The 22,345-nt window shown below is 36.7% G+C and overlaps 1 protein-coding gene across 3 annotated transcripts in view; it reads left to right on the top strand.

The window, feature by feature from the left end:
- The window catches only part of LOC102252024 (zinc finger protein 286A), a 65,546-nt gene that overhangs the window by 37,905 nt on the left and 5,296 nt on the right, over positions 1 to 22,345 (top strand). The window contains exons 1-6 of one of the 3 annotated variants that reach the window (XM_005870210.2): positions 7 to 129; positions 1,307 to 1,424; positions 4,359 to 4,445; positions 6,331 to 6,393; positions 18,799 to 18,925; positions 19,805 to 19,900. In XM_005870210.2, coding sequence (XP_005870272.1) covers positions 4,413 to 4,445; positions 6,331 to 6,393; positions 18,799 to 18,925; positions 19,805 to 19,900 — 319 coding nt within the window. In that variant the 5' untranslated portion in view covers positions 7 to 129; positions 1,307 to 1,424; positions 4,359 to 4,412. Of the gene's footprint in view, positions 1 to 6; positions 130 to 1,306; positions 1,425 to 3,929; positions 3,993 to 4,358; positions 4,446 to 6,330; positions 6,394 to 17,737; positions 17,744 to 18,798; positions 18,926 to 19,804; positions 19,901 to 22,345 lie in introns of those variants that run through there. The other 2 variants (XM_014542892.1, XM_014542898.1) reach the window with 2 other exon arrangements.

The raw sequence follows: 22,345 nt of genomic DNA, 5'->3' as shown, positions 1-22,345 counted from the left end.
GCCCTTAGCCGCACCTCCCCTTTCTGCGGTCCCCTCCGTGGGCCGAGAAGGGCCGTCCGGGAAAGAGGGTGCGGCTGCGGAGGGCAGTCTGACCTGGCTTCTGACCCCGCAGGATGGGCGACCTGTCAGGTGGGCGATCTCCTGCCGTGGGCAACCCAGCCACCTTTTCCTTGTCTGCTCATTTCACGGCATTTCACATCACCGCCTTTAAGTCGCCCATCTCTCCCCGACCTGGCAGTGACATTGCTTTAGTTGGGAAATGCTTCTCGGGTCCATGACGCTGAAGTTCTCCTTATTTTTAAATAACTGCCCTGGCTTAGGAGCCACAGCAGGTGAAGTCGCTCCCAAGTCTGATACTTCTGCCGTGCTTGGGAAGACGGCGTGGGCGAGTCACAACGCCCAGAAACAATTAGCCAGGAAATTACGACTCTGAGAATATTGGCCTGATTTCTTCTGCACAAAGTCAAAGGCAAAAGTAGAAACATTCTTTGGTTAGTCTCATTTGGTGATGTCTGATTCATTGTGCTTAAGTGACCTGCTTATAATCACATTTCCACCGTAGCCAAAACAATATTAGAAGCTGGGGGTGTGCAAGCTACTCTAGAATTTTACTCCTGTACCAAACTCCTATGTATATACAAATACTTCTTATTGTCTACTTGGAAAGTATGGAAAAATAGAAGAGTAAACATCAGAGGCCCAGGTCTCAGAGATCTCAGTGGGTTTGGCTTACTCACTTGCAGTCTTTTTCTATATTATTTTACACAATTGAGATTAAACTGAATATATTAAATTTTAAATACCATTGTTTATTCTGATTGTAAAATTAAAAACACGTTTGTTGTAGTTTGGTTGTTAAAAACACGTTTGTTGTAGTTTGGTTATTAGACTAGCATTATCTACTGGTATATTGCCAAGGAGAAATTAATCTTTACAAATTTAAAAAGAAATGATGACTCAGATCATTCTTAATAAGTTTTAAAGGTGCAGAAAACCATTACTGTAATTCCTTGGAGTTGAAAATATCTTAAGCCACATAAGCAGTGTTTTGGAAAAAATAGTTTTCACTTGTTATTTTTTAGCCTTTTTTTTCCTTTCCAATCTTATCAAACTGGACTTCTTAACTTGGGGGTCAGTCGGGCTTCAAACTGCCTGAAATAATATGAGCATTATTCTGTGGACAAGGTCAGATTCTCAGATGGGTCCCCCAAAAGTTAAGATCTACTGGTGTTGATATGTAGTCATTGTTAATATTTGTTAGAACACCTTCAATTATTGTTTTAAATTGTGTTTAAACTTGGCACAGGTACTGCTGCTGCACTGTGAGATGGAGAGTGGTTCAAGAAACTCCAAGCATGAAGCAGAAACTCAGCTGAGGGAGCTAAGGCAGGGCCCAGCGGTGCCTGGACTGGAGAATCCTCTTGGTAAAACATTTCAGTTGGATTTTCAAGTTTGTAAAGAAGGGTCTTTGATTTGGGTTTCAGGAGTTATCTTTAGAACAGTATTTATCAACGTACTGGTTGACAATGTAAATTTCTGTTCCTCAGACCTAGAGTAGAGGTCCTGATTTAGACCTGGGATGGAGCCAAATAATTTCCTTTTTAATGAACATGCCTCATGAGCTTTTCCAGTCCTCAGATTTAAGAACCTTCTAATTATATGTGGGAGTTTTCTGGGAGAAAAGTCATAATTTTCATTAGATCTACAAAAGCATCATGACCTGAAAAAAGGTAGAGAAACACTGGTATAGAGAAAAACCCCTTTTATTGGTAACCTGAGGCTTCAATATAGGATTCCTCTCAAATGATTCCTTTATTCAAGTCTTACCTCCACACTACACTGTGTTTTTCCTCCCTCAACTTCTTATTTTTTCTCTTCCACCAGAATCTTTTCATTGTGTCTAGTGAAACCCCCTAGTGTCATGGAATAAACTCTACATTCTTAAGATATTCACAGTTTTTCTTGATATAACTAAACCCTGCGCTCTCGCTCTCTCTCTCTCTCTCTCGCTCTCTCTCTCTCCTGTTTACTTGATACCTTTAAATTTTTATTTCATGATCATTCACTCTGTTGGTTAGGGATTTAGTCTTGCAGCTTTAACAGAGTTGTCCAAGTAGTTTGGACAAGAAAGACAATTTCTTTCTCATGTAAAAGTCTGAGTTGGTAGGTGCTGGCAGCGATGAGGGTGGATCAGGGAGGCAGCTCTGGTCCATAAGCTCATCTAGAAACCAGGTTTATCTGTCTTTTTGCTCCACCACGCTCTAGGGGTTGTCCTCCCTATGGTGGAAGCTGGATCACTCTCCTACTGTGTGTTTCAGGCCATTGGGAAGGGACACAGAGGACTGGAGGGCAAGCAGCTCCCTTTTGAAGGTGTGACCTGGAGGTTGCATAGCATCTCTTTTATTCCGATCCCCTTTGCTGAAGTATAGTGGCATGGCGAACTTGCCTGCAAGGAGGCTGAGGAGCGTCCCCAGCTGGGTGACCTTGTGGCCCGCTGAGATTTCAAGCCTCTGTCAAGTAGAAAGGGAGACTGGGTGTTGGAAGGCAATGAGCAGTCTCTGCTATGTTGGCCGACTTACGTTTTTTGCTGTTTGAGTCCATTTTAGAAAACTTTCAACAAAAATTGTTCTTTGGGATTTTTTTTTTTTTTGCATAATGTTTTATGCCGTTTTATCTGTTATAGTCCCCTTCTTGTTTCTATTTTTGGTTTATTGGTATTTTTTTTCTTTTTGACTGGTCTGTGGCTTGTATATTTCAATATTTAGAGAATCAGCTCCTGCCTTTGACAGCTGTTTTTGTTTGATTGTTTTTCTTATTCGTTAGTTTCTTTATTGTTTCTTCTTTATGGCTTGTTAATTATTTCTCTCCAGTTGAATGTTTAATATTTTCATTATTTCTAAAAATTTTACTTTGAAAGTATTTAGGGATATAAATTTGTTCTCTTTAAAGCTTTGGCAGCAATCCATGCATTTTAAATCTATAATACTCTTATTTTCTAACTCAAAGTTCTCTCTCTGACTTACTAGCCATTCAGGAGGGTTTATTTTAATTTCCAGGTGATATGGGGTTTTCCCTCCTCCCTTCAAACTTCCATTTACATTTGTAATTCTACCACATCATGGTTAGAGAATGTAGTGTATTCAATTTCTTCTTTTTTATTGATATTCCTTGGTCAGTAATATATGATTAATTTTAGCAAATGCTGCATGAATGCTTGAAAGTAACGAGTGTAAGTTTCAATATACTCTGTATCTCTGATGTTCTTTGAATTTATAATAGCCTTGCTTTATTTATTATAATTCTTGTTTTTCAGAAGATAGTCATATCATTTCAGATTAGATTAAAATTTGCTATGTTTATTGAGCAAAAGCTCAGTACTGAATCTTAGGGAAGCCAGGTGCCCATTCAGGGCAGGAGCAGATTTGACAGGTAAAGCAGACAGAGTCTCTAATTGAGGGGCCAGGCAACTGCTGCTAACAAGCTGAGTTCCTCTTTAGCTCCACCTGGTTCCTTACTGATTCTATCTTTAGAAAGAATCATCAGACCTTCTGATCAGGATGTCTGCTTTTCCTGTTGGATTTACAAACAATTGTTTTGTAAGACAATGTTGCTGTGGCCCAGTCCAAAGGTTATTTTACCTAGTTCAAATATTCCTAAGGTTCAAGGAACAAGAGGTGCCAGGTAGCCCTAGCTGGTTTGGCTCAGGGGATAGAGCATCAGCCTGTGGATTGACTGGTCCCAGGTTCGATTCCGGTCAAGGGCACATACCTGAGTTGCGGGCTTGATCCCCAGTGGGGGACATGCAGGAGGCAGGCAATCAATGATTCAGTCTCATCATTGATGTTTCTATCTCTCTTTCCCTCTCCCTTCCTCTCTGAAATCAATAAAGATATATTTTTTTAAAAAGGTGCCAGGTAGTTGCTCTGTCTCCATTTTCAAAGGGCTCCACATATCAACTTTTCACATCACAACAAGCTGATTTAGTGGAAAAGGTGTGGACATTGGAATTAGATTGATTTGGAGTCCTGGGTGGCTTAGGAGAAGTAAATTAATTTTTCTAATCCTCAGTTTTCTCATCTATATATATATAATTCCCATTGGGTTGATGTGAAGATCAAATGAGAAGTATTTTAAAAGCTTCTTGTACAATGTTTGACCTCCTATGTGTGACTACATTTAATAGTATTTAAAAAATCTCAAGATCTTCAGGAGAAAAAAATATTTTTTTCTCTCTGATCTTGGGGGTTAATCTTGTGTTCTTCAGGGAAGTCATGCTTACTTGCGTGTCAGGATTCCAACATGGTAGGTCTGAGATTGCCAAGGCGGACTGGTTTTCATGGCTTATTTCTCTTTCTCAGACATGTCTGTAGGACTCCACTCCTTCTAGGGAGAGGAACAAAGAGGCAGAGATCATGGCTGCTATGATTTCTTCAGCTGGATCTCTGGTAAGTTTGGGTTTCCTTTGTTTCTGATCTGCTGTCTGGGTTTGAGGGCGTCTTTTCCTGAAGTCTTGTGACTTCTCTACCTTGTCCACATTCCTCCTGGTAACTGAATCAAATTGTTTGATTTATGAGTAAAGGCTGTAGTCTATAGGAAGATTCAATACACATACTGAAGCAAATTTCAAGATCTTTCAAAAAATATCAGGCTATTGTTAGATATGATAGGCAGTCTGGGAATTTACTTATGATGTTAAATGTGTTTTGTTTCCAGGAAATTTCAGTGATTTAAGGGGTAGTAAAATGGGATATTTTCCTATTGAAAATTTCATTTAGAAAATTTTGGGGAAAAATAAATGTACACACACACACTCAATCTCTTAATTCATAGGAAGCATTCCCCTTGTGCCCACTCTCAATGATTTCCTCTTTTTTACCCATTAAGAAGTGATCAAGCTTAATAGATGACATGGAGAGAAGAAGTAGTTTAAGACACAGTGCTTGGCTATAGGGAGAATACAGTCTCATTGAGATAAGGCACAAAAGAAATAGTTACATAATTTATTTAGGTAAGTAATAGTTGTTTACCAATATGATAAAGATGATGAGTACTATGTAAGGAAAGAAATGGGACTTGAGTATGGGCTAAATTGGTCATAGAAAGCTCATGAGGATAGATTTAAACTGGTATTCAATTACAAATAGGAGTTTAAATTGCCAAAGTATTTGTGAAGGTGCTTCAGGTGAGAAAGAAGTTTAGGGCAAGACTCTGAGGCAGAGAAACAGTGGGTGAGCTAGTGATTCAAGATGGAAAATTGAAAGATAGGAGTGGAAATGAAATTTTTAAGCTGAATCTTTTAATGTTTCTCTGAAGATATTGAAGTGTGTATGTGTGTGTGAGGTGAGCGCGCGCACGCGCCTGTGTGCATGGGTGTGTTTGAGATGGGTATTGATGTGATGAAAGCTGTGTTTTAGCAGTGACTTTTGAAATACGCAGATTCAGAAGAAAGGTACTGCCTACAAATAGAATTTCTTATAGTATGATCCATAATAACCTGCAGTAGTGATCTTTTATTCTTTGTAGTCATATATATAACATGTAACTAGTCCTTAAAACATACCCTTGAAAAGATTAATAAAAACAAAAACGTTAGACTTAATTAGTAGACCCAAAGTATCTGTCTAGTATTGGCCTGATCAAACCCATCCCTAATTATCAGAGGTTGAAGTTCACATCATTGTACCAACTTGGGAGGGGAGAGCTAAGATAACATTTTTCTGAATGAAATTTAAGTAAATACCTTTACCCATATATTTTTTTAAATGACACAAAATCTAAAATTGATAAGCTCTACTAGAAGGTATAGTAAAATTTCATTTCATCTATAAAATCAGGCTCTTGTAGAGAGAGAGAGTTTCTAAGGTTTGGAAGAAAACAATGTTATGAGAGGTCCCTGAAAATATTTCCTGAGGTTCGAGACATGCTGCCCTCCCTAACACTGCAATGATCCAACTGTAGAAAACAGATGGTGTTGGTAGATTTTGAATATTATTCTTGACTAAGATAGATACTTTCTGAGGAATAGATTTCATCCCTTATGAAAAAGGTGAATTATGTAGTATCTAGGGCTCTTTTAAACACTGCAGTTATATCTTTCTCAATCTAGTGTGTGTGTGTGTGTGTGTGTATTTGTTATAGTCTCAACTAAGGTGAAAGGAGATTATGATTGGATGTTACTCTGGGACCTTGATATCAGCCATCCCTAAATAAAACAGTAGAGGAGGTCATCCCCTATATACTACATCCACAGTGGACTGCGGGTATTTTTTGAGGCTCTAAGGAAGGTCCGAGGCAGCCTGTCATTGAGTGTTCTTACCCTGTATCTCTCAGACTCCTGAAGTTTCCCAGCCAGGTGAAGATCATCTTCAGGCAGAAGAACCAGAATTGGTAAAGGTAATACTTACCATTGTATGTAAGGGAAATAAAGAGAATGCTCTTTTACTGCCCCCAACTTGTAATGTTCGCCGTCCATTGCATATTCACAATGAATACCATCTTAAGTGATAGCTGTGGCAATCCTAGGGCTGGTAGCATTAATTTGACAAATCTCATTTCTCTCAGTAGTGGCAGCCATAATTGGTAATTAAGTGTCCTATATCACATGGTCTGATTCTTGCTTCACATTGCAAGACCCAATACCATTAAAAATATCAAGAATACATCAACATCAGTTCCTATTTTTTAAGAATATTCCCATCCTTAAGATGAGTTTAATTTGTTTAGATACTCTTATTTCATTATATTTGTTGTTTACTTTATTTGTGAACATAGAATCTACCTGCTTTTTCCAGAAAAAAATATCAGAATCAGAAATAAATAAATTGTATTAAGATAGATTATCCAAAACCTAGAAATAAGGCAAAAGATATGCCCTTTCAGTGTCATATTAGACCAGCCTACCTAAGGGTCATCTGACATAGCAGGGAAGGTTTTGTTGTTTGACTCAGTATTTATTATTGATTAATATTCAGACCCTTAAAGTTAGATGTTAACTTGTAGAAAATTGAAAAGTTTCAAATTATTTCTACCTAGGAGAAAACATAATCCCAAAAGTTATGGCTTTATTGTCCTTTGGACATTTACCAGGTTTCTATCTAATTTTGCAATCTTCAGCATTCTTTTCCCACTGTCTATGCATCTGTTTCTTATACCTGCTGTAAGCCAGCTTGTCAAGCTTGCTTACATCTCATTAATGACTTAGTACATCTTTGACATACATGTGTTGATTATACTTTTAGGAGAATTATGGTGTGTTTTTTATTTTATGTAGGAGAAGTTCAGCCCCTTTCTCTTTTTTTTAGAATTATGTTTTTACTAGTGGCGTGGTGTACAGATTCGTGCACATTGAAAGGAAATTAATTAGAAGAAAGATTCATGCAGTAATTATGTTACTGCAAAAAATTACATGTCAAAATAGTACATATAATATCTCTATATATAAAAGCCTAAGCGAGGGAGCAGATGCTCAGCCTGGCCTGTGCCCTCTCTTAATTGATTTAAGTAGTATTATAAAATTAAAACACTCGTGTGATTGGCACCAGCAAGAGCCTTGTATGTATCGTGCATGCATGAGTCAATGTTTATTGTTAAATTGCCAGTTGGTTGGACAGTCAATGAATAAATCATAATGTAGTTCATCACGTTGAATGTCAACAAAAACAACCAAATTCACAATCGACAATGACAGATCGAACCACATGTGCGATTGGCACCAGTGAGAGCTTTATATTTATCATGCATGCGAGAGTCAATGTTTATTTTTAATTGCCAGTGCGGGTCATATGTACCAGCTGGCCAGTTGGGACAGTCAGTCACTTAGCCTTTTATATATATAGATGTTTTTGAAAATTATACTTTGAAAGTTGATTTTATTCCAAACATGTTTTGTGTAAGAATAAGTTTTCCTTTTTGTTTTTATGAGAGAATAAATCCTGAGGTTCAGTCTTTACATTACTTTTTTTGAAACATCACTGGACCAATGATTCTTAAAGTGTTCTTTAACATATGACAATTTAGACTTTAACATAAATTACGTGTTATTTCAGATTTTGAATTATGAACCTTAGGAAAATACCATAATTTTTGACATGGTGAATAAATCATACGGTTTCTTTTTGTTCTCCTGATAGAGGGAGTCCCTGGCAGAAGATTAATTCTCTCTGGCTCTTCCTTAAATTCTGCACTCTGCTTATAAGCACTGAACTTAGCTTTAATTATAATTTGAGTAGAACCAATTATTTAATAATTTTTAATATTTATTTCTGGAAAAAAAGCAGATAGAATTTTCATAGGGCTTGTGTTGAATCTGTTGATCAGTCTTGGGAATATTGCTATCTTAACAATATTAAGTTTTCCAATAGTATATGGGATGTCTTCTTATTTTGTGTGTGGGGAGGGGGGTTCTTTTAGTGATGTTTTGTATTTTTCAGTGTACAAGTCTTACACATCTTTTGTTAATTTATTCCTGGTGTGTTTTTTTTGTGGGGGTTGGGTGCTAGTTGCTACTTTAAATAGATTTTTTTCTTCATTTCTTTATTGAATGTTCATTGCTAGTGTGTAGAAATAATTGACTTAAGTATATTGATCTTGTATCCTGAACCTTGCTGAACTAGTTTTAGTTCTTACAGGTTTTTGTGTATGTGTATGTGTGGGGATTCTTCAGGGTTTTCCATATGCAAGAAAATGTCATCTGTAAATAGAGATGATGTCATTTGCAAATAGAAATTTGTTCCTCTCCAATCTGGATACCTTTTATTTATTTTTCTTGTCTAATTTCCCTTGCTAAAACTTACAATATAATGTTGAAGTGAGGAAAGAGGACATCTTTGTTTTTGTGGTCTCAGGAGTAATGTATATGGCTGTTCACCATAAAGTATGATGTTAGACTTGGGTTTTTATAGATGGTCTTAATCATATTAACAAAGTTTGCTTCTATTTCTGGTTTGTTGGATTTTGTCAAATACTTTTTCTGAGTCTGTTAAGATGATTGTGTGATGTTGGGGTTCTTGTCCCAGCATCAAGAAGGGTTCAGGAATCTGGAAAAGGCTGTGCGTAGATTTAATAAGAGTCCAGAGACTAATAAAGAGTCCGGAGACGAAATATAATTTTGAAAGGCATTTTGGAGGTCAGAGGAGCTTAGCTAAAGGAGCTAAATTCTAAGGTCTAAGGTCTTAGGTTCTTGTCGTCCCCAGGACCCCATGCTTTTTATTAACACAACTTGTCCTGAGGCTAGGCAGAGATATACACTTCAAAGGGTCAGGGTTTGGTACAGAGTCCATTGTCAGAATGGGGGAATTAACCTTCGGCTGTTCAGGTGTTTGGCCAGTAGGAGGCAATAACATGTAGATTAAGATGCCTTTTAGCTGTCTGGCAGCCAAGCAATAATCCCTTTTCAGGTTTGGGGAAATGCCTTCAGCTATTCCCAACAGGTGACTACATGTGTGACTCAACCCTGTTGAGTCCCCAAGTTTCATCAACCTTTTGATGAAACTCTTGAAATTATGACATGCTGGAATTGGTCTCTGGCAGTGTGACTTCTGTTCTTTATTATATTAATACTAGAGGCCTGTTGCACGAAAAGATTCGTGCAATAGGCCTTCCCTTCCCCTTGCTGCCAGCACTGGTTTTCCTCCAGCACCCAGGACCCAGGCCTTTGCTCCGGCCGGAGCTGCCTTCAAGCCCTCACTCCGCTGCTTCGTGCCTACATATGCAAATTAACCGCCATCTTTGTTGGCGGTTAATTTGCATATTGCTCTGATTAGCCAATGGTGGGCGTGGCGAAAGTACGGTCAATTTGAATCTTTGTCTATTATTAGATAGGATGGTGTATTACCTTGATTGATTTTCAGATAGTAAATTAACTTTGTATTCCTGGACAAATCCAATTTGGCTATGGTATTTATGATTGCTTTATTTGTTTCTGGATTCAGTTTGCTAGTGTTTTGTTGAGAATTCTGTGTATATGTTCATAAGAGATATTGGTCTGCGGTGTTCTTGTGATGTCTTTGTCTACTTTGGTAATACTGGCACCATAGAATGAGTTGGGAATTGTTTCCTTCTATTTTTTGGAAGAGTTAGTGAAGGATTTCTGTTAATTCTTCTGAAAATGTTTGGTGGCTCTCACCAGTGAAGCCATTTGAACCTGGGCTTTTATTTGTGGGAAGTTAATTTATATACCTATTTAGATTTTCTTTGCCTTGAGTCAGTTTTGGTAGTTTGCATCTTACTAGGAATCTGTCCATTTTTTTTCATCCAGGTTATCTAATTTGTTGGCATATAGTTGCTCATATTAGTCCTTTATAATCCTTTTATTTCTGTAAGGTTAGTAGTAATGTCTCCTTTTTCATGTCTGACTTCAGTCATTTGAGTCTTCTTTTCTTTCTCAGTCAATCCAACTGTTTGTCATTTTGTAATCTTTTCAAAGAACCAAATTTTGCATTTGTTGATTTTCTCTTTTGTCTTTCTGTGCTCTATTTGTTTGCCTTCATTCTAATTTTTTTGTTGTTGAAATTGGATCCCAGGAACTCCTTCAAGGGCTGGCTGGCCCAGATGGCAGGAACACAGTGTCCTCAGGCAGTTCATTGCAGAGGCAGGGAGTTCAGTGCAGGCTTCTCCCTGAAGTGCAGTTTGTGTGAAATGCCCCTGTGTAGAAACACTGCTAGGCTCTTTTGTGACTTTTTTTCCCTCTCAGCCACCAGGAGCCCCTCTTGGTCAGTATCTTCTTTCCACAAAATGTATTAGAACTTGTTTTGTGGCCTCCCATAGTCCTGGAGAATATTCGTGTACACTTGCAAAGAATGTATGTTCTGCTGTTGTTAAGTGTCTCGGTGTTCTATGGATGTCTAGCTTGTTCATAGTATTTTATTCAAGTTATCTCTTTCCTTGTTGATCCTCTGCATTGTTGTTCTATCCATTATTGAAAATGGGGCATTAAACTCTTTAACTATAATTGTCTTTGTCTTTTCAATTCCATAAATGTTTGCTTCCTGTATTTTGAGGTTCTTTTGTTATGTGAAACTATGTTTAAACTTGTCTTATTGATACAGTAACCAGTTTACCATTAGAAATATCTCTCTTTGTTTCTAGTAAAAATGTTTGTCTATTTTGTCTGATATTAATATTGCCAATTTAGCTATCTTTTCTGTACTGTTTACTTAGTATATTTTTCCCATCCTTTTACAATAAATTTATTTGTGTTCTTGTATTTAAAGTGTCTTCTGTAGATAGCATATATTTGTATCATTTTAACAAAAGTTCCTTCTGCCAATTTCTCCATTTGGTTTAATTTTTCCATCTATTTACTTTTAATTTAATAACTGATAAGGTAGAATCTATATCTTCCATCTTGTTATTTGTTTTTGTATGTCTTGTGTCTTTTTTATTTGTTTCTTCCTCTTTTACTGCTTTTTTTGTGATATTTTCTAGTACCCCATTTGATAAACCCTTCATTTCTTTCATAATATACTTTTTAGTTACCTTAGTTGTTTCCTTAGGATTATAATTAACATCTTGACATAAAACAATGTATTTTAGATTAATGCTAACTTAGTTTTAATAGTATATAAATCTTTGTCCCAATTTAGCTCCATTCCCTTCTCCCTCCTCTGTTATTATTGCCATACAAATTACACCTTTTATACATTAGAATTTCATCAATTTTATAATTATTACTTTATGCAGTTGTCTTTTAAATAACAAAAGAAAAAGTTACAAAAATATATTTATATTTTTATCTTTTTAGTTACTGGTATTATTTCTTCATATAGGTTTGTGTTACTATCTAGTGTCCTTTCATTTCACTTGAAGGATACCCTTTAGTATTTATTGTAGGCCTGATCTGCTAGCCGTGAATTCTCTCCAAAATATATTTATATTTTTATCTTTTTAGTTACTGGTATTATTTCTTCATATAGGTTTGTGTTACTATCTAGTGTCCTTTCATTTCATTTCACCCTTTAGTATTTATTGTAGGCCTGATCTGCTAGCAGTGAATTCTCTCAGTTTTTGTTTATCATTTTTAAGGATAGTTTTGCTGCATATAGAATTCTTTGTTGACATTTTTTTCTTTCAGCATTCTGGATGTTATACCACTGCCTCCTAGCATCAATGGTGTCTGATGAGAAATTAGCTGACAGTCTATTGAGGATCCCTTGTACATTAGAAGTCTCTTCTCGCTTTGAAGATTCTCTCTACGTCTTTTACCATTTGATTATGATATTTCTAGGCATGGACCTCTTTGATTTTGTCCTACTTGGTGTTCATTGAGATTCTTGTATATGAAGGTTAATTAATGTTTTTCATCAAATTAAGGAAGTTTTGGGCCATTATTTCTTCAAATTTTCTTTCTGCCCACTTCTTTCTTTCCTCTCCTTCTTGGGCTCCCAATATTGGTATTCTTGTTGACCCAACAAATCTCTGTTCATTTTTTTCATTCTTTTTTGCTCTGTTACTCAGTCTGGATAATCTCAATTGATCTTTCTTCAGGTTCACCAATTATTTTTTTCTGCCTGATTATCTTCGTCTGTTCAGGCTTCCATAGCAAAACACAGCAGACTGGATGGCTTATAAACAACAGAAAAAGTTTTTGAAGATTAAAAAAACCTTTTATTTAGAAAGACTGAAATGGTTGTATGCTAATTTGGACAGCTATTTTGTACAAGAAATGACTTGAAACTTTCGTGTTTGATATCTTCCAAGAGTTGGGTTCCATTATGCATGCTTTGTTCTTTCATTAAACCTGAGAAAATATACAATGATTTTTCAACAAGTTATTTATTCTCCCTTTCCATGTTTAGAAATCCGTATGATCCCTTAGACAGTTCCTTCTAGAACAAACTCCTCTTCTTCCCCAGCCAGCCCCTGTGGGCTCCCCTTTACTGGCTCGGGGACTAGGACAGGAGGCAAGACATGTGCATGTTTCCTCAGTGGGATGAAATTTATTTCTCACAGTTCTGGAGACTAGAAGTTCAAAATCAGGGTGCCAGCATGGTCAGAGGGGGGCTCTCATCTAGGTCACAGACTTCTCATCATATCCTTACATGGTAGATGGATCTAGGGGTCTCTCTGGAGTCTCTTCTTTTGTAAGACACTAGTCTCATTCATTAGAGTCTTACCTTCATGACTTAAGCACTTCCCAAAGGCACCATCTCTTAAGACCATTACATTGGGCAATAGGATTTCACCATATCAATTTTGGGAGACACAAACGTTCTGACCATTGTGTGATTCAAGTTTGCTGTTTCCTTTCACTGAACCTTTCTAGTGAATTTTTCATTTCAGTTCAGTTATTGTATTTTTCAACTCTAGAATTTCTATTAAATGAGATATCATAATTTCTTTTAATTTTTTAGACCTAGTTTACTTTACATTTTTTAACATATTTATAATGCTGATTTAATGTCTTTATTTAGTAAGTATAACTTCTTGCCTTCCTCAACAGTTTCCATTGACTGTGTGTGTTTTTTCTTTTACTATTATGGTCCATGCTTTTCTTTTTCTTTGTGTGTCTTGTAATTTTTGTTGAAAATATAGTATTTTAAATAATACAATGTGGCCACTTTGGAAATCAGATTCTCCCCTCCCCAGGATTTGTTGTTGCAATTTGTTGTAGTTGCTGCTGCTGCTATTTTGTTTATTTAGTAACTTTCCTGAACTAATTCAGTGAAGATTGTATTCTATATCATGTATGGCCACTGAAATCTCTGTTTAACATAGTGATTAGTTAATAATTAGACATAGATTTCCTTAAATCTTAAGCCAGTAAGTCTTCCAGCATTTACCAAAGGGCTTTTGTTTGTGTTTGACATATCTTCTACTCTTAAGCAGGCAGTTTACAACTTTGACTTACCCTTTACTTCTTGCTTACAGAGAACCTCAAGGTAAACCAGAGGTGAGAGCTGAAGGCCTTCTTGGATTTTTCCTGGGGCTTAGCTCTTGATTGGAAAAGAAAACAAGCCAATAAATTTATTGTAATTTTAAAAACATTATTGTAATTTTTGTGTGAAGTGATTAGCAATAAAGTTTATGAACTGTAATCTCCCACATTAGCCATATTTTATTATTAGCAGAATTATATAAAACATGCTTTGTAAATTTTGAGGTGCAATAAGAGGTTTAAACAGTTTGATAGGCATATGTATCTATGTGACAGAAAACACCCTGAGATAATGTGTTTCTTCTGATATAGAGCAGACCTTGGCCAAATATTATGTAATTTGAGATCTTTGCCTGATTAGTCAGTTAATAAGGGCTCTTAATTTACTAGATCATTGAGTATAGTGATTAACAAGCTTGAATTCTGGATCCAAACTGCCTGGATTTGAACCTAGACTTTGCCTCCTTTGTGAACTTAGGCAAAGTACCTACCCTCTCCATGCCTCAATTTCCTTATCTGTAGACCAGAGGCCCAATGCATGAAATTCATGCAAGAGTAGACCTTCCTTCCCCCAGCTGCCAGCACTGGCTTCCTCTCTGTAAAAAATCAATAAAATATATTTTAAAAATACATGGATGTACTATTTAAAGATTTGCCACACTGGCACCCGGGACCCAGGCTTCCCTCGCAGCCTTGGCTTCGTCTGGAAGGTCATCCAGAAGGGCATTTGGTCTAATTAGCATATTACACTTTTATTATTATAGATCAGTGGTCGGCAAACTCATTAGTCAACAGAGCCAAATATCAACAGTACAACGATTGAAATTTCTTTGGAGAGCCAAATTTTTTAAACTTAAACTATATAGGTAGGTACATTGTTATTAACTTAATTAGGGTACTCTTTAGCTGGCCTTTGCTAAAAACGTCCTCAATCTGATTGAGGTATGTTCGCTGAGGTCAACCCCTTCCAACTCTCCCATCCACACGTGTCCTGTATACTTGTCAAACAGGGCACCTAAAAAAATGTTTCATTTTATAATAATAAAGCCACCAACACAAAAGAATTACAATTCTTAAATTGATGACAAAAATCCCTGTAGGATTTGTAGCTGGTTGGAAAAATACAGGTAACTTTATGCTTCGAGTAGGTACTTTTGTCACCCACGTGCAATTTGTGGACGCGACTAGCACTAACCACTGCACAATGAGACTGCTGACTGACTGGCTCACTCAACTTGTGCATGAATCGCGCGTGCCTCCCCCGCACTGCATATCCTGCGGCCTGCCTGCGCTTCGTCTCCCGTCGCCTGACTGTCCGACACCCCCCACTTATTCTAACGCCACTTTTTCAATAGACTCGCCCAGGCCGAAAACCGACTTCTGCACATGGGCCACGAAGTTTCAATCGCACTGTACGTGCGTACCTGCATGTGGTATTTTGTGGAAGAGCCACACTCAAGGGGCCAAAGAGCCGCATAGGGCTCATGAGCTGCGGTTTGCCGACCACTGTTATAGATGACAGTACTTTCCCTATTGAGGATTCAGTCATTACATAAAAAGTCTTTAGATCAGTACCTGACAAATAATATGCACTATTCTTATACAGAAGTAGAGAGTATAGTTTGATGAATCTTTTTTTTTTAATATATTTTATTGATTTTTTACAGAGAGGAAGGGAGAGAGATAGAGTTAACATCGATGATAGATAGAGTTAGAAACATCAATGAGAGAGAAACATCGATCACCTGCCTCCTGTACACCCCCTAGTGGGGATGAGCCGGCAACCAAGGTACATGCCCTTGACCGGAATCAAACCTGGGACCCTTCAGTCCGCAGGCCGATGCTCTATCCACTAAGCCAAACCAGTTAGGGCAAGTTTGATGAATCTTGATGAACCTATTGCCATCTTCAACAACTATCAATTCATGGAAAATCTTATTTTGCCTGTAACGCTAATTATTTTGAAGCACATATAAGATATTATATAATCTATAACACATTATTTTTTAATGTTAAGTATACAATTAACTCTTTAACAATGCAGGGTTTAGGGGCATCAACATACGTGCTGTCAAAAATCTGCATATAACTTTTGACTCCCCAAAAATTTAACTACTAATAGTCTACTGTTGACCAGAAGTCTTACTGATAACACAATCAATTAACACGTTATATGTTAGACATATTATACATTGTATTGTTAAAATAAAGTAAGCTAGATAAAAGAAAATGTTAAGAAAATTATAAGGAAGAGAAAATAAAGTGCTGTATGTATTTTTTGAAAAAATCCATGTGTAAGTGAACCTGTGTAGTTCAAACCCATGTTGTTCAAGAGTCAACAGCTAAAAAACTAACAGCCTTAATATTATCAAATATTGAGTTGATTATTATGTTATAATTAGTTAATATTGTCTCTTAGTTCACTTTTAATCTAGAGATTTCCCCCTCCCTCTTTGTCTTCCCGTTGTTATCATTTATTGAAGAAACTGTCATTGTACTTTAGAGCTGCGTTGTTCAGTACTGTAGATACTACCTACATGTACATGTGGCTGTTGAGCACCTGAAATGTGACTGGTCCATTTACAGATATTTGTAAATTTAAAATACTCATGTTTCAATGACTTGGTATAAAAATGAAGTATCTCATTAATTTTACAGCAGTCACTTATGATCCTTTACTTTATTAAAGATTGCAAAATGGTGATCAAATTCTTTTGTTCCTCTTCATGTACTAGCTAGTGTACTTACATAAAGAGAAACCTCCCCAATCAACTATTTGATCACACTTGATTACTACACAAAGTATATATATTTTGCATTGAAAAAGGACGAAAGGTTGATTCTTTCTTCTTAATTACCAGTTTCCAATCATCTCTCAAAAATGATCAATGAGTATTTTTATAATTTTATTATGAAATTATGAATTTAAACATATATTTTTGAAATCCACTACAGTTATTATCCTCATTAATACTCAGATTGTCCCATCATTAGCCAATGGGAGCCTCTTCAAATTGCCTCCTGTCCTAGACATGATCCTAGAAGCCTTTGATAGCTTCCTTGCTTTTTAGTATGACAGAAAGTTCCAGGCCCTGATTCCTTTTAGTGGGAAGCAATATTACAAGCCACAGTCTGGCTTGCATAATGCTATCTTATTGGTTATTGTTTCTAGGCCTTTTCAGTGGTCAAAGCTAGGAAATACGGTTTTCCTTAAAAATAAAATCTCATAAATTTAGACTATATTTCCAATTCAGTTTTGGATCTATAGAGTTTTTATATAATTTCATCAATATTACATTTACATATTACTTTTCCCATGCCAAATGTATTAGTTCTCAATGACATCAGTATACTAATTTGCTTTCTCTAACACTATACAAACAACAGTTATAAAATAGCATTTCTGTCACTACCACCACCAACATGATTACTTACTGAAGCATGTTTTTTGTTATTTGTAGTTTTTTTCTCCTTTGGAGTGTACCTCAGAAGGGATATCCAGAAAAATTACTGTGTTTTAACGCCACTCAAAATAGTGTCTTTCTGATGAATGTGTATTCTAACAGCTAGTTTCATTTTTCTTTTAATTTTTACGGATTGCTTTTGTTGTTGGAAACATCTAAAAATAATATGTCAACTTTTCAAAAAAACCAGTGTGGCAAATGTTTAAATAGTACATCCATATTGCTTGGATTTTAAGACTGTTTGGACAATGTGATAGGGAGAATTACAAATATATTTGGGGATCATATGCCGAGGGAATTAGCAAGATATAACTTTAATTTTTTCTGCTATGATTTTATCATGTGGCATAGGAAATCACCTGGAAAATTACTTGCCTTATACAATAGTAGTTTTTTCAAGTGAGATGTCACAATAGAAATGTACCATATTCCCACACTATTATAAATTTTGTTTACTTTTAGAGCAAATAGGTTTATAGATTATTTTTCATTTAAGTATTTCTTTTATAATACTACTAGAGGCCCAGTGCATGGATTTGTGCACTGGTGGGGTCCCTCGGCCTGGCCTGCGGGGATTGGGCAGAAACCGGCAGTCTGACATCCCCTAAGGGGTCCTGAAGTGCGAGAGGGCGCTCTGCAAAGTTGCTGTCACTTGGCAGCTCCTGTGTTGAGCATCTGCCCCCTGGTGATCAGTGTGCATCATAGTTACTGGCTGGTCGTCTGGTTGCTTAGGCTTTTATATATATCGATATTCACATGGTTCAAAAGTCAAATCTATAAAACAAGAAATATTCACTGGAGTCTGGCTTTTATTCCAGTTTCCTGCTCTATTTTCTCCTTCCAGTAGGTAAGATTAAAATTTTTTATGGTTGGTTCTTCTATTTTTTACACAGTTGCATATATATTTCATATCCTGACCAAAGAAGTTCCACAAAATTCTGTGATTTTTCTTATTTTTCAAAGAGAGAGCTTATAATCTTTTTCTGTCATCTGAATTACAAAATGTATCTTTTGATAAGCCATATTTTATAGATTGAAACTGAAAAAGAGTTGATATTATACATAAGCCAGGCTTTTTAAGAAGAAAGGATGCTTTGGGTAGAAACTAGTAGCTGTTATCAAATATTTTAAAGACTTCCTAGGGAAGGAGGAAAGCATGCTGTGTCAATCCAGATAATATAGTAGGACCAATTTTTTTGAAGTTATAGAAATCCAGATTGAATTAGTCTGAAAAAAAAAATCCTGCTAGTAGATAAAACTAAAAATAGAATGGGCTTCCTCTTGGACTTTAAGTTCTTATCACTGGGGAGATTCATACATCCTTTAAAGGTTGAACTGGTTAACTTCCATCGTCATTTGGTGATTCTGATTTCTGAAATTTTTCCTCACTTCTGTATGAATTATTCTGCCTAACAGGTCTTATTGTATAGTCCCTGGGTGATCACAATGTATTTACTTTAGGAATCAGTGACATTTAAAGATGTGGCAATAGACTTCACATTGGAAGAATGGAGGTTGATGGACCCTACACAGAGGGGCCTGCACAGGGATGTGATGCTAGAGAATTATAGGAATCTTGTCTCCCTGGGTAAGTATATGCATCTGCCCATTTGACCAGGTTTGCTGAATTTTGGCATTAAAATCTCATAATCTTAGGAGCATATTGTTGGGAGTTAGCTATTCCTCACTCTTAACTAAATGGCCTACCCATTGCAGAGTAAGAAATACATATTTCATTGGAATCTTGGAGATTGTTGACAATTCCTGATTTAGAACTAAAATTTTTTCTAGTCACTCTTATAAGTATCTGTTTGTTCCTTTTCTTTCTAAACAGATTATTCTCATGATCTGTTATCCCAACAAACTTGGGGTCATAGTGTTGAACTTTGAAATACCTTTGTAATTCTCTGACACCCATTATATAGTACAGTGATGGTGAACCTATGACACGCCTGTCAGAGGTGACATGCGAACTCATTTTTTTGGTTGATTTTTCTTTGTTAAATGGCATTTAAATATATAAAATACATATCAAAAATATAAATCTTTGTTTTACTATGGTTGCAAATATCAAAAAATTTCTATATGTGACACAGCACCAGAGTTAAGTTAGGGTTTTTCAAAATGCTGACACGCCGAGCTCAAAAGGTTCGCCATCACTGATATAGTAGAATGTTCTACTGGTGGGAATGACCCACATCAGTCCTTTCCATATGCCAAGCACTAGCCACTTGAGCACTTGAAATGTGACTAGTCCAATTGAAGAACTAAATTTTAAATTTTATGTAATTTTAACTAATTCAAATTTAAATAGCTACATGAAACTATTGGCAATTGTTATTGGATAGCACATCTATAGAACTTTCTACAATAGCCACTCTGCACAGGAGATTAAGAGCTGAGACTGAATTTGGCAATAGTTCTTCTCATAGGCACAATCAAATCCTATTCCTTTTTTTCTGAACAGGGCTTACAGTTTCCAAACCTGATATGATATCTCGTTTGGAGGATAAAAAAGGACCATGGGTGGTAATGAGAGAAATTTCAAGAGCCCCCTATCCAGGTGAGTTCATAAGAACCAGGAAGATGGGATTTATTCCATGGATGAGTCAGAATATCTGAAATATTTTGGAGAGTATCTTTTCTCAAAGCTATCTCAGAGGAAAAGATTCTTTCTCTTCCTCTGTCCCTATACCTTTCTCCCTCTCTTCCTTCCCCCTCCCTCCATTTCCTTCTCTTTTTCCCCTCTCCCCTCTCTTAGTCCTCTACTTTTTGTTCCTGTTCCATCCTACTTTGCTTTCTCGGATTAATGATTTTTTAATTAAATCTTTATTGTTGAAAGTATTACATATGTCCCCTTTTTCCTCCCATTGACCCCTTCTAGCCCACCCTCTGCTCCAGGCCTTCACCACCCTATTGTCTGGGTCCATGGGTTATGCATATATGCATACAAGTTCTTTGGTTGATCTTTTCCCACCCAGCCACCCACCCCTACCTTCTCTCTGAGATACCACAGTCTGTTCCATGCTTCTGTGTCTCTGGATCTATTTTGTTCATCAGTTTATTTTGTTCATTAGATGCCACATATGAGTGAGATCATGTGATACTTGTCTTTCTCTGACTGACTTATTTCACTTAGCATAATACTCTCCAGGTCCCTCCATGCTGTCTCAAAGGGTAAGAGATCCTTCTTTTTTACTGCTGCATAGTATTCTATAGTGTAAATGTACCACATCTTTTTTTATCCATTCATCTGCTAATGGGCAGTTGTGCTGTTTCCAGATCTTAGCTATTGTAAATTGTGCTGCTATGAACATAGGGATGCATACATTCTTGGATTCATGATTTTTAATTACTGTTCTTTTATTCCTTCTTTATTCAAACATACGTAAAATATTCCTTTCAATTCTATTGTCTCCAATTAAATTTATATTTTTTCTTTGTTTAATCATTATCTGATATGGTTTTCATTTATTAATTTTTCTGAAAATGCTTTCTTGAGAATCAACACTGATTTATTTTAAGCTAAACATACTTGGTCATTATTTGACTTTCTTCATCTATAAGCCTGTTGAAACTTTAGAGGTTCTTAATTGAGAATACAAACAAGCTTGGATATTGTGGACAATCTCTCAGATTTGGATTTTCAACTAATTAAGAATACAAACAAAAAATCAGTTGGGAATCAAAATAAAGTATTTATATAATCAGTGTCTGTATACTGTGAACTGGGTTAGTGTTTCGTGAAAAGACTGTGTATGCAAATCAGCCCCCAAATTCCAAAGGATTTGAGAGGCCAAAGAACAAAGCAGACAAGTCTAGCTTGTCAGTTTAAAGAGTTTTAATAGAGAGCTTACAGAAACACAGTCCTAGGTGGGTGCAGGACAACATGGATCCTTGCCCCATTCACCCCCAGACCACCTGTTCTACACCTTCCTAAGAAATGGACCTAGTACTCCAAAAGGAATGCAAGGTGATATAGGAGAACAAAAGGACCAGATAATGGGGGCTCTGGCCCCAGGGCAAGATAACATTGAGGGTACCTTTCCTAGGAGGAAGGACTAATGGTGGAGGAAGGAATAATGGTAATTCACGATTAACCTGGAGTCTCTGTACACATTCATAGTGTTCCCAAGGGGAAAGGGAATAGGGTTAAGGGTTCAGAAGGATTAGTTTTTAAATGGAGTCAGCTATATATGCACAGTTAGGTACTAGTCTACAGCAGTAAGATGGACCAGGTCCCTGCCCTCATGAAGATTACTTTTTGAGAAATAGATAATTAACATGTAAATGAACAAAAACAAGCTAAATAGTGATAGTAATAACATTTAGCTGTGAGATAAACTGAGGGGTATGAAAGAGTAACTGGGATGGGGAATGAGGCTGCCACCTTATAGTGTGGTCAAGGAAGGCTTCTGAGGAGGTGACATTTAAGTGGAAACTTGAAGGACCAGAAGAAGCCAGCCAGGGGAAGAGGAAAAGAGGAACATTCCAGGCAAATAACCTGATAGAGAAAATAATGTAATGTGTTCTAGAAACCAAAGGAAGCTGCTGTGATGAAGCATAAATGAGCAGGAGACTGGTGTAGAATAAGATTAGAGACACAGGAGACTGCCTATTCAAGGGTTTGTAGATGATGGTAAGGAGTATGGATTTTAATCAAAGTGAGTGTGAAAGCATTGAAAGATTTTAATCAAGGATAACCCTGTTTATGGAAATTGAATTTAAGGGCATAAAGTAATCAGTTAAGAGACTGTTAAAAATATTCTAGGCAAGAGATCATAGTAAATTTGATTAAGGATGATAGTAGTGGAGATGAAAAGAAATAAGTGGGTTCTATTTCATTTGAGCATTTTATTATGATGCCATCCATACTTGCATATGTGTTACTCATGTTGTTTTATATATTAAACTAGAGGCCCAGTGCACAAAAATTTGTGCACTCAGGGGGGTCCCTCAGCCCGGCCTGTGCCCTCTCGCAGTCTGGGACCCCTTGGCGGATGACCAC

This window comes from Myotis brandtii, unplaced genomic scaffold, assembly GCF_000412655.1.
Source record: "Myotis brandtii unplaced genomic scaffold, ASM41265v1 scaffold314, whole genome shotgun sequence".
NCBI lineage: Eukaryota > Metazoa > Chordata > Mammalia > Chiroptera > Vespertilionidae > Myotis > Myotis brandtii.
Note: the sequence above shows the minus strand (reverse complement) of the source record. Positions and strands in the feature narration are given on the sequence as shown.